Source organism: Barbatula barbatula (assembly GCF_947034865.1).
Source record: "Barbatula barbatula genome assembly, chromosome: 4".
NCBI lineage: Eukaryota > Metazoa > Chordata > Actinopteri > Cypriniformes > Nemacheilidae > Barbatula > Barbatula barbatula.
The window spans coordinates 15,571,396-15,585,096 of record NC_136768.1 but is presented as its reverse complement, the minus strand read 5'-3'; the positions used below and the strand labels follow the sequence as shown (position 1 = coordinate 15,585,096).

General features: G+C 36.8%; 2 protein-coding genes across 2 annotated transcripts; both read left to right on the top strand.

Moving 5' to 3' along the window:
- Positions 1–3,121: 3,121 nt before the first annotated feature.
- Positions 3,122–3,433, top strand: LOC306892744 (histone H4; the record flags this gene model as incomplete). Its single annotated transcript, XM_079453992.1, has 1 exon — positions 3,122–3,433. One exon carries the CDS (start codon positions 3,122–3,124, stop codon positions 3,431–3,433), a length of 312 nt encoding a protein of 103 aa, XP_079310118.1.
- A 761-nt stretch (positions 3,434–4,194) lies between these two features.
- LOC306892796 (histone H2B-like) lies at positions 4,195–13,269 on the top strand. The gene is made up of 2 exons (XM_079454100.1): positions 4,195–4,675; positions 12,943–13,269. Exons 1-2 carry the CDS (start codon positions 4,197–4,199, stop codon positions 12,968–12,970), a joined length of 507 nt encoding a protein of 168 aa, XP_079310226.1. The 5' UTR covers positions 4,195–4,196; the 3' UTR covers positions 12,971–13,269.
- Positions 13,270–13,701: the final 432 nt, after the last annotated feature.

Below are 13,701 nucleotides of genomic sequence, written 5' to 3'. Positions count from 1 at the left end.
AGGGATTATTGTACTAATTTAGATTAAATGGATAGATATATTAGCCTATATATAGGCCCATACTAATAAATTACTACATAAAGTCAACTAGTATTATCAGATTTTAATTTAAAAAACGACACAAACTGTCTTTGACAATACTACTGACCTTAGATCGAAACACGGTAAGGTTAATAGACATGATACAGCAATGAATCGCAAAATGGAGTTTGGAGGAAACTGAAGATTTGCAGTCGATAAAAATACTATATTACACATGAAACCAAAATCATCTATGTTCATGTAACAACTCTATTATTTTGGATTGGCAACCACATAAACACATCGTAATCATGGTAACGTAAGCGACATTTCAAAACGTAAACAAAGAATATGCCGCCAGTTATGCCGCCTGCCGTACGTTTCATCGCCTGCGTCACGGTACAAATAGTGTAGGAAAACCATGACGTTTTCTAATACGTAATTACGCGCATGCGTGAACGGATCGTGCAGGTGGAACGGATCGTGTACTGACAGACGTCAAGGCGGCTGTGTCGGATTGAGCAGTCGAGCGCAGTTGCTCTCCTCCGACTGCGCTATTCAAAAGCATGATGGGAAACGACTGACTGACGACACAGCTTCAAGCTCATTGGCTGAGAATGTCAACCGATACATTTTCTCTTCATTCTAAGAATTAGATTACGCATCTGTTTATTTATATTTACATGCAAACTAAACAAAAACAAAACACGCCTAGTGAAGTTAAGAATTAGGACATGCGTTTATTTTATATTTCTCTTCATTAGAATTCTTCCTTGTTGTAATTTTCTCTTTATTCTATTGTATGTTTGTGTGAATTAATAAATCAATCCATTAAAAATATACATGCACGCATACATATCTAAATGGACTGTTTAGTCATTATGCCTCATCTTTGTGTTGTTTCATCTGAGAAGTGTCTGGGTCTTAAAACAAGGGAAGAAATTCTGAAGAATATTTGCTACAATACAGCTTTGACTTGCATGGGATGGAAAAATACTACGGACTGTAACGACCGAAACTGTGTATTTACATGCATCACATTATTGTGCGGTGTGCCCCTTTAAGAGACTGATCACGTCATTCCTGACGCGCGCTATGCGTGATGACGTTGTTGAGTTGAGAGTGAGTGAGATCCACCGTAGATGCTAAGCGTGCTCTACCATCTTTCTATACTTTTGTTTTGTTAGTTTTATTTTGTGACGCTGGGAAAGAGTAATCTCTCATGTGTGAGAGGATTGCGTTGCTTGTGTTATCTGCCATTAAATGTGCGTGATACAGCCTTTACGCCTCCAACCTCTTTCTTCTATTGACTTGGCGAGAGATTTCCGGGTCAAAGCGTTACAGGACGTGAAATGGTGACAGAAACTTGCTTGTTATTAAATATGACAAACATTTGTTATGACATCTGTCTCTCAAAAGTAACTTGCTATTTACTTCATTTACCATTTGTTTATACAATCCTTGAAAATGTCTTACATGTTTTTGTGTAAGCTGTTTATTTGTACATTATTTGACAGTACATTCAGTGATTATTATTGTAACCATCTTCATGTAAAAACAGTGGTATTTAGTGTACATCCACTTAGTCTGCGATAAAAAAACGCGAACGCGATCTCGTCCATTGTTCACGTTTGCAAGCGACTAAACAGCGAGATTCAGGAAGTGTCCGACTTCAAAGGTCTTTTTTGACCCCTCCCCTTACTGCAGCCGCAAACTCTCACCTACATTTCAGGCGAAACAAGCCTATTATTAAGGGCGGCTCTATGTGTCGTCTAACATTGACCTCGCCTTATTGCTTAACGCAAGTAATGACGTCGATTCCTCAGTATGCATCACTTCCGCTATATCTAGCCTCACGGTGTGTTGTATACGGTCTGTATTTGGGCAGTTTTTCAATAAGGTTTAACCTTATAATGTATAATGAACTTGTTTAAGAGTTCAGATGCAAAACCCTCTAAATGACACATCAATAACTTGTGAGGCTTAATTATGGGTTCCCTTTGAAGTGCAACATTTTATTATTATTGTTGACAATGGAAAACGAGGTTTTTATGACAGAAAAGGATCCAGACAGCTGTTTTACGTGCAAGTAATTGTGTGTGTGCGAGATAAAACAAGTATACACACAAGAAAATGTAATGTAAGTATTGTTGTTTTTTATGTTGGTGACATATGCATATGTTGTAGTTTATTTTAGGATAGCATTGTGTATGTAAATAAGTAGTATATTATTATTTTTCTGTCTGTGAACAATATACATGAATTTATAATAATAATTTGTTGTTTTTGAAATAAAGTGAAACAATTTAAATATTTTCTTCGAATTTGTTTTTTCTTCACTTAGAAAGAAAAAAAATAACATTTGTATGAAACAGTAATCATTTTCACTAGACTATATTTCTCTAAAATGTTTTCTTAGCTGGTTCTAAAAATCCCGGATTACACAACAGTAATAAAAGAAGTAGGCTAATAAATGATACATTCATTTGAATAATGATACAATTATTAAATAAATATATTGTAAAATGAACAATAAGAAACAAACTGAAAACAAAGACTTTTTATAACACCACAATATATTTTGAAGGGTAACTACAAACTGCTACAGTACAATATTCTAACCATAATATGTGAAGTAAATGCATCATTATAAACTAAATGTATAAGCTATGTCGTTTTCCCAAAGTTAATCAAAATCAACCTACAAGTAGTAGAAAGACTCTTGCTTTACAGACGTACATATGAATGAACCATTTCCCCTAAAGTAACTTTATATTACAAAGAGTTTATATTGCAATCGGTCTGAACGGCACCGCAATAAGTAGCAAAACAATGTTTTTAGCCTCAATTCCTGGTTTCAACATAATCTCCTTGTAACCAATGGGAAGAGTGGTCAGGCCAAATTTAACTATAACCCCGCCTGCTAACCAATGGGGAGCCCCGCCCCATATGTAGTACTGCAAGCCGCAGCCAGGTGTACTTGGTTCGTTCAGCCCTCGCGCGTTTATGTGTTTCTACGAGGTCCTGTAGGTGCATGTAAAGGTCCTCCTCTGCCGGCTTTTCTTAACTTTTTTGTCGTGCGAATCTGTTAACGGTGAACATGTCTGGTAGAGGCAAAGGCGGTAAGGGTCTCGGGAAAGGAGGCGCTAAGCGTCATCGCAAGGTTTTGCGTGATAACATTCAGGGCATCACCAAACCGGCCATCCGTCGTCTCGCCCGCCGCGGCGGCGTCAAGCGCATCTCTGGTCTCATCTACGAGGAGACTCGCGGTGTATTGAAGGTGTTTCTGGAGAACGTTATCCGTGATGCCGTCACTTACACTGAGCACGCTAAGAGAAAGACCGTCACCGCTATGGACGTCGTGTACGCGCTGAAACGCCAGGGACGCACCCTGTACGGCTTCGGAGGTTAAACGTGACCCGGACTCCCATTCAAAACCCAACGGCTCTTTTAAGAGCCACTTATGATTTCATATATAGAGTTCTCCGTTCAGTATCACATGAAACAAATTGATGCATTTTAACGCGTTGACTTGATCGACGCGCTCCCTCATAACGAGAAGAATTTAAACAGTTGCGAGATGTCGCACAAGTCTGTTTTCATTAGGAAATTATGAGAAACATTTAATGGGTTTTATTCATACGCAGTTGCTTTCGTGTCATGTGTCAAATGTCAAAGTGTTAGTTTAGGGGTTTAATAAGACGCACTCTCTTAATAACGGCTTTGGACAAGCTGGCGTCTGCTAAATAAGTAAATTGGAATTAAATCCTTCAGAAAGAAAACATGAGTGGTTCGAAGATAAGATTGTTCTGTTTCTAAATCATGTTGTTATTGTTCATCCCTGTTTGTTTGTTAGTTCGCAGTGTTTTTCGAATGCCTGAAGTTGAAACAAACCGACTGCAGTGTGATTGATATTCATGCACAATAAAAATGTAATACGTGAGTGCGATACTTTGCGATTCTATTTCTCAGTAATGGACTGTAACGACACGATCTCGCACAGTGTATGCAGATACTTTAACATGAGCGGGAAGTTAAAACAAAAGAAACAATTGCGGGGTTGGGGACATGTTCAGACGCGAGGCTATGGGCGGGAAACACTTTTATTGGCCACCTGTCAAACTGTGAGATGACCAATAGAAACAGTTTAAGGGTTGGGCCAACGAAGACACGCAATGGGAGAACGCGCACGTGACGCTAAACATTTGCACGTGGGAGTGAATAAAGACCCCTGCGCGGTGACCATCGGTTACTATTCGTCTGATCTTCACCGAATAAACGTCATGCCTGAACCAGCCAAGCCCGCGCCCAAGAAGGGTTCTAAGAAGGCCGTCACAAAGACCGCAGTGAAAGGAGGAAAGAAGCGCAGAAAGTCCAGGAAGGAGAGTTACGCCATCTACGTGTACAAAGTCCTCAAGCAGGTCCACCCCGACACCGGCATCTCTTCCAAGGCGATGGGCATCATGAACTCTTTCGTCAACGACATCTTTGAGCGCATCGCCGGCGAGTCGTCTCGTCTCGCGCACTACAACAAGCGCTCCACCATCACGTCTAGAGAGATCCAGACCGCCGTGCGTCTGCTGCTGCCCGGTGAACTCGCTAAACACGCCGTGTCCGAGGGCACCAAAGCCGTCACCAAGTACACCAGCTCCAAGTAAGCGTCGCATCTTGCGCGTTTATCGACCCAAAGGCTCTTTTAAGAGCCACCCAATTCACCAGTAAGAGAGATTCTGGTTTATCGTATTGCACACAGTATGTTATCAATGCGTTGATATATAAAGAGAACCTGCTTATCAGTAAGTATCATAGTGTCCCGGGCAGAAAACCGACGTTGAATCAACGTAGAATAATGTTGAAGCTCCAGTCACGCCATTCAAAACTGACGCAATTTGTTCACTTATGTAACATTGATTATAGCAATTAACATCATGAACATAACATCTCAACATGCTCAAGTTTATGTATCTATTAGTTCCCATGTATGTAATAATTTATTAAACATCACATTCTGTTACATTGCTTATTATTTATACAAAATATAAATTTACAAATCCACATTTAGAGCATACAAACCTTCTATGCAAGACTAATATACATTTACTCTCAAATATACACGGAGGTTTAAAAGTCAATACTCAATTGGCTACAATAAACCGTCAACATTTGCAAATTAAGTGCAATATTTGATCAAGAATAATTCTGGTCATTTTGTACCAACTGTGTATGTCTAGTATATTCCGTGAGACAGAAAAAGGGATGTAAGGCAGGACATTAAGAGACTGACATCCTCAGACGTGATTCACTATTATTACTGCTGCTTTACTATAAAATAAACTGACTCTCCCAGCTAACAAATTTTGGTTCCCCGAACTTTAGATTTTGGTTCCCTGAACGTTACTTTACAAGGTTCGGTTCCGGGAACCTAAATATAACGTTCTGGGAAGGTTCCCAGCTTCCATTTATTCCCAATGCAACATTAATACCACAAATTCATGAGAAATCAATAAAAATCATCACATAAATCCATGTTTTTAATCCAGTCTTTAATTGTATATATTTTTTAAAACAGAATCAGAAGTTAAAGAAAAACATTGATGATATAATATACTATATTATATAATTTAATTATAAATAAACATCAATACGTGAAAAAATACTGCATGCCAAAAACATAAGTATATATACACAACTATAGAAGTAAGAATACGATCCTCGGATTAATTTGGAACTCGTGTGAACTCTTGCAGATAACGGTGGTGGCCGACATTCCATGTCCAAAGTAAAAAAGAAAATTTGAATAATTTAGACGAACAAATTATTGAAAAAATTACTAGCAAGAAAGTTTGTGCACGGTCAAATTGTTTGATTAAAAACATATCCTAAATATTATCTTTTCGCCCATGTGAAAAGCAGACATTCATTGCAGATTAAACGTGTTTTGTGTATTTTCATACTGAAAAAAACAAGCATATTGAATATTTCAAGTGCGGTATATGTATGCAACAGATTCGGATTGTTAAACAAACGGGAAATCAAATATGTATATTAAAGTGTAAATGTTAATAACTCCACTTTTCATCGAAACATGCCGTCTGGTTTTACACAACAAATGATTTAATAATTAAGAATAAGAACCAATTGTTATTAAATGGATAAAGTTTAGTAGCCTACTAATAATAGCGCATTAGTTCGGTTTTTAAACCGATTCCAATCATAGGCCTATTTATTTTTTTTATTTACCGCTAGATGTCGCTGTGGGATAGGGTATTCAGAACAAGGTTTTTAGAACTTTAAATAAAACATTAATGCATTCCTTTCACTGGTCAAAATATTTTAACATGTAGTTAATAGCTATACTAAAACTTTTTTACAATATACTTTGAAATTGTCGGATTATCGTTTTAAATTCCTGTGTGGGGCAAATTTCAGGACAAATGCGATAAAATCTTCCATCAATCGCCTTCAACGTCTTGAAGTTCTTCTGTGTTGCTCTAGAAATAGAATAAATAACAACAAAAAGTTGTGTATATTTTCTACAGGTGTTGATTTCTTTAATTTAATCGATTGACATTGAGACATACAGCTTTAAGATCTACTGTATGCAAGGATCTAATATAATGTTTTCACCAACAATTAACAAATAATGAATTAATTTAATTGAATCCTATAATTTGTAGTATCATCGGGGTGGTGTGCACAAAGGGACAATCTGGATTGAGTCATCTGTGCGTCTAATAACTGCGTTAAATTAATTTCGCTACATGATTTAAGCAATATGAACATGAGGCTTCAGGTAAACTGACGAAAGAACACATACTTAGATTTTGCACTATTATAATGAGGCTTTTAAAGGCCAGTTTGCCTTTCCTCCCCTTTAGGCTGTAGGCACTCAGCACTTCACTCGAGGCCACTTTACGCAACATTTTGCGAACAGTGGCACCTTCATCTGCTCCCCCAAGGGACCGTAGTTCAACTATAGAACAACAAAAAAACACTTTGCCACATTAGAATTATAATATGTGCATTTTGAGATATTGAGTAACAAAGATTAAACATTCATATAGCAAAGATGGGGAACAAATCTTTAAAATATCAAAATAATTTCAAAATTGTAATTGGGGTTTTTAGAACAGCTTAAATGCAGACAAATTCCGAAAAAAATCCCTTTCCGCTTGTAATGTTTAGGGTTCTATCTGGCAGAACATTAAAACAATTTCTAAACAGTTTCTCACAAACTTAGCCACTGTAAAAAAATAATATAAAATTACCAGTACTTTTTCCGTAAATTTACGAACACTTCTTTTTTTTCTAAAACGGATATTTCCGTAGATTTACAGTACAGTCCATGTACACTTTACGAATATTTCTGTTATTCCTAAAACGTTTTCTTTTTCATAGATTTACAGAGCATGCACTGTACTCTTTACAAACAAAATCCCTTCAGTTAATGCTTGTAACAATAACAATGACCTATCACCAATAACAAGTGTTCTGTATACAACAGAATAATCAAATAAATGTATAACAATAAATACAAGCAGAACATGTTTATTATTATCACATGTAAAGATATTCATAAATGCATTAATGTATTTTGTTACAGAATAACAAAATTAAGTCAAGATAAAACTACATTGAATTGTATGTTCATTGTTAAATGTTATAAGAAACACTTTCTTTTTGCTTCAGAGAACAAACGGTATAAAATGAATACAGGTCACTTCAATTAAAAACGTTAATATTCTGGTAAACTGCTTGGCAAAAAGAACAAAATACAGGCATCCATTCAAACCTGTCTTTCATGTGAAATATTTAGCTAACAGTTCATTTGAAGGTGTGCCACAAAAAGTGATTGTTTGCCGATTTACACATCAAAAAAGTCTTTATAAAAACAATATAATTTAAGACCTCAAACTACTATTTTACACGCACCAACTCAAACAAACAAAGGGTTAAAGCATCATCAACATCATAAATAACAACTGCAATACATGCACTGTCACAATGGAACTTTCAACTTGTACATTTTTCTCACTTCTCTTGATCAGAATAATACATAGTTTAAATAAAAAAATAAAGTATGGCAGTATTAAACACTTTCTGGCAGATATGAATTCGCCTTCTTGTACTGTTGTCACACATTTCTCATGAAATTTAAAACACATGAAATTGAAAAACAGTACAATCAAAACAGTACAATCACAGGTCGAGGTAAGAGCAAGCATAAAGTGGTCTCAGTGCAAGGCTCCCTCTGTGCATTCTGTGTACCTTTCTCCAAATGTTAGAAAGTTCCATTTTGAGTTCTGATTCAACATTTCCAGGGGTTTTCAAAGTTGTTTAGTTCATAAAGCAACTTCAGCAGTCTGGGAGGGATGTGTTGCTGCTTTGTTCCCTTCATCTCAGCCTTAGACCCTCGCTCAGGATTTACTCCCAATAAAACTCTTAAAGAAAAGGATATGTGTTGAGTACACAAGTAAAGAAATTCTGAAAGCTTGGGTAAAAAAATTAAACTACAGACTATTAGAATATATCGATCATTTTAAATAATCCATTTAAATGTATGCATTTGGCAGACACTTTTATCCATAGCTTGATATTAAGCATTGTCATATGATTGTCCTTCAGACAAGTAACTTTGTCATTTACTTGTCCAAGTACTTGTCCGAAGATATAAAACAATATATATATTTTATTTGAATTTTCCATATCATTGTTTTGGATCCTGATCAGGTTTGCTTAGAAGCGTTTACCTAAATGTATTGATACTCTCCACGATTGCTATAGATTAAAGGCAAGCAATCATTATTATTAACAGTGACCAGTTTATTTTCACATAACACGGATGCTACTGAGGTCAAACAGTTGTACCGAAAGTCATAATTATGAAAAATACCGCAAGTACAGTTCATCACATAAATAGCCAAATAACTTATAAATTACATTAATGTTACATACAAATGAATAAACTACAATTTCATTTAGGCAAATACTAAAGAACACTGGAGTATTTTTTTAAGTTCAAAGTAAGAGTGTTGAAGTTAACGGGACTTTTATTTTGACGGGTCGTCAGGAAGGCACTTGAGCGTGATTAACGATGGCTTCACTTAATTAGTAAAAGCTCGTAACATGAAGTATGTTTGTTTTATTTCCTCATGCAGGTTGCACTACGCGAAACCGACTCAGATGCTTTTAGACACTGATCATGTCATGAGGGGATGCAGAACATGATTGCAATTATTATCAAGATTCAGATTGCATAAAGACGAATGGAACAAGTTAAAAGCTCTGACATAAAGAAACAGTTTCTATAAAGTTCATACAAAATAGTTCCAAAAAAGCAAATAAATATGAATAAATCAGCATATATCAAGTCTTTTCTTCCTCTTACACACATCAGCAATCACATAGGCCTACAGCCTCGTCTGACTCAGTCGTTTCAGGCAAGATCACACACAAACACGCAGCACCGTGCTGTTAACAGGTGAAGTCAGGAAAACATACAGCATAGTTAATGCTTTAAGGACGTTTTAACAGCTACAATACACACGATTATTAAAAAGATCGCCTCAGCTTTCCATAATCCTCCTTGCCAACAATAAAAAGTTTACAACCGAATAGGACACAAACACATATGGCCGGCGAAAATCACCACTACTAAAATAACATATGACAAAAAACAACCTCTGACAATGCGCCAGTTTTTCGAAATATGTCAGATCAATAAAAAAGAAACCAATAAACGTTTATAAGCAGGTAATTTACAGTGGTTAACGTTAAAGTCATGGGCGAAGCTAGCCCCTTTTTAGGGGTGCTTCAGCACCCCTAAAAAGGAGCTCAGCACCCCTAAAACTTGGAGTAAGAAATGTTGTTATTCTAAAAAGAATCGTCTTTTAGAAGGTTAAATAATTTCCAAAACATACTCCGTAGTTTTTGGATTTAAATGTATGTGTTAAGGATGAAAATGAAACATCCCCGCTTAGCAAATGGTGTCATCCTCTTCTCTTCCTCCTCTGTACCTGCACCGCTCGGCGCGAGACACACGCGGAGTGAGAACACGTTATGTAGTGTTGTGAATCAACTAAGTTGCTCCAAAGCTGTCTCACACTTCTTTCCTTTTACATAGAGTTGTTCCGATTGCGAAACCATATCGGTGAGTACTGGAGTCAGTATCCTGAATCACCATGGTACACCTATAACAAGTGTTTATTTTCGGACTATTTAGTCCAGCGGGTCGCCGCCGCTGTGGAGTAGCACAGGACCTGGGTGACTCGTCCATGGTCATAAACGAAGAGAAGTAGCGCCGGTTAATATGTTCTCCCGCAAGACACATTCAGTTCTGTTTATTAACTGCTAGCGCGTGAAACAAAAATAACTAAACTGCGGACCTGTGTCTCTGTTGTTAAAGTTTATCGTTCATTTGATACTCATTTTAACAGTCTGGAGTCACGTAAACATGACGTCACATGCGTCTTTTCTGGTCAGTCGTCATGGAAACGTGATCGCCCTGGCGTTTGGACCAGAGTGTCAGAGGAAGTGATTCTTTCTGAAGCGCAAGAGTGAGTCTGGTACAGTTCAGATTCGTGTTCCCTTCACTGAAAGTCTTTTAGTGCCTTGCGTCGGCTCCATACATGGCTCAGGAGGACCACAGGCCAAAGCAGACTCCAGCACCTAGCTGTGATGTCTATTGAGAAGGAGTTGCTTGAAATAATTGAACCCCAAAGGGTCATTGACAGGTTTGCCAGCCTCAGTGCGGCGACATAGATTAACTCTCCCAAAGTAGAGCAAATATGGGGATTCAGGGGAAGTACTTAAAAAAATTCCCTCTATTTCTTTTTATATCTTTACTTAGTATTTTCAAGACCTCTGTAAATTATCTGGATATTTTGGACATTACCTTCTTTTCTTATTTTTTTATTTATTGATGACTCAGACTGGCGTGCGACCAGATATAGATGGCCATTTGTAAATAATTTACAGAAGGTGAATTACATTTTGTTGTCCAAGTAACTGTTATATTGTTCAATGACAATAAAGATCTAATCTAACCAATCTGATGACTGTTGATACAGAAGGAGGAATATGGAGTTAAGGGTCAGGAAAAGCTGTGTGAAGAAGGTTTTGTGTTTGTTACAGGGGGCTGTCTGTGTGAACTCTCACAATTAAGCTGGTGTCCTGAAAAGGTCTCAAACCTTGTTTGTATGTGTTAGCGACCACTCATTCAGTATTTTAGGTTTAGTTAGTTAAAACAGCTCCGTTCTATCGTTCTTACTTTAAAGAGATTGCCATGCAAGGAGTTCTGTTCTGCAAAAAAAGGTGTTAAAAAAAATCTGGATTTTGGAGTTAGTTGAATCAATGTTAAAATGATTAAGTTATTTTTCAATAGACACATTTTTTGTTTTTGTGTGAAAAGAGGGGGGGGGGCTTTGCAGTGGGGCTCATTGGGTGCTAAGCACCCTAAAGCTCTGACCCTAAAATCGCCCCTGGTTAAAGTTCAAATGTAAAATTATTGTATTCGGAAACGATAGAAAACGGTTAACCAAAGTAGCTAAACTAAAGTAACTCAGGCAAATAAAACAGGTAACGTTACGCCTTTTAGATTAAATAAATTATTTCATTTTAAAATAAAGTTCGCATAGGCCTATGTGAAAAAGTTTTTTTACCACAGAGGTACGACCACTGATGCGAAGGACCCACGTAATGGCGCCTGCTCCCCTCTGCCTGCTTCACTATCGCGGTTAGTGGGTAATCTTCCCAAAATGCAACGCGTTTTAAAAAATACGGGTAAAACACCTGTAAAAAGAAATACGGAAAAAATCCTTCATGTTATTATTGCATTTTAGGTTAACAAAACGAATAAGAATCTGTTGAGATTTTTACAAGTGACATGCATTGTATTGAGCCAGAATCGTAATTATGACCGGCCCTGTCATTTTTCATTGTCTTCTTACGATAAAGATATTCTTAAGAAATTATTTTTAAGTTGTTAAAAATACTGATGCTGATACATAGTAACTTTGTATCAGCACCTATCGTACTATTGCTCTTATGCCATATCGGTTATTGCTCCTGTAATGGAAATTTTCTAGTCTAGCTTTCTTGATGTGTCTGTCTATATGTTTACGAAGTGTTTATCTATGTTTTCTTTAAAAATGTTATCATGGTTTTCTCTATACACGTCATACCACTCTGCCTTTGCCCTCGAGCAGAGGCCAAGATGTTCTGTTTGGAATAACGGGCATCACTTCTCGTAAACCAGCTCGGGATTCTGGCTAGGGGGCAAAGGGAGGGGGTGTCACGTTTTAATATATAAACTCTGGGTGCAGGAGGAAAAAGGGCCTTTTCTCTGCACCAGCTCATTGCTTATGATGCAGATTAAACGACAATAAAATACTTTGCAAAGTACCTGATGTCTCTGTGTGTTGCGTTTGTCAAAATTGACTCATCTAGATTAAGGAATAAGAAAATTCCACAACACTCCCTGAACTCTTTGTAAGTCGTTGCTAAATTACTAAATGTCATGTTAATGTAAGCAGTCGCAAAATGTACACAATTTGGGCTATATAAAAATCTAATAATATGTAAATAGCTCATGTGACGGAAATGGCAGACTTTATAATTCCAATGAGACGCAGACGACTATCCGATAATCAAGTATTTGTAAGCAAAGTTTGAATGCTATATATATATATATACAGTACATTTATATAACAGTGCATTTGGCAGACTTATTATAATTATTTAAAATACTGAACAGTAGTAGATTTGTTTACATTGCTCTGAAATCAGAGTATCTTACATATTAGAAAACTGTACATATTTAGAAGTCTGTCAAATTTCAAATTGTAAAGTGAATATCTTTAATGCTCAAATAGGCACATTTCAATTGCTGTATTTATTACCATATTTGTCCTTTTGTTGCAGTTTTCCAGCATTTTGTCCAACTGTGTGAAATCCTTTAAGGTTTGGCAGGGTCCATCAAGAATATCCTCATCTGCCATGTTACTAGGAGCCAGAGCAGCCAATATTGTGCGTTGCATAGCAAGGATGTCCTGTTGGTTTTCAACCAGCTCCTGTAATTTCTGCAGGACCTTTGTGCGATATTCTGTGGATAAATTATATTAGAAAATACTGCTTTTAAAGTTGAGCTATTTTGCATTTGAAAATTTAAATTTGATTAGATGACTTTTTCCAACTCTGAAAGCATACATGTTTCATTCATTTAACTATTAAATATACATATTTTCACCAAGGGAGGCTGGGGACATTTACATTTATTCATTTTGAAGTTGCTTTTATCCAAAGCGACTAGATATTCGTCCAAGTAAAGCAATATTCACAAGAAGTGCCAGTAATACGAAGTTTCAGATACAACATGCCAATGGACCCACTTGAGGGTCAAAGGTCCACTCCCTAATCTAATAAAATCCTGTGTGAAGATGTATGGATGTTTGCCTCAAACAACTACGTAAACTTACTTTTTGTGGCCTCCTCAGTTGGGTTCTGTGGCTCATTCAAGAGAAGATCTGATACTGTTGTGGAATGAAAACAAAATGTTATGTGATACAGTCTGTCAAAAGCAGGCTTAAATTTCTACAATGTGAATTAACAGGCATCAAAGTTTAATTTCAACGTTTTATTTTACTCCGATTTCAATCTTTAATATGGCATTAAACCGTCAAT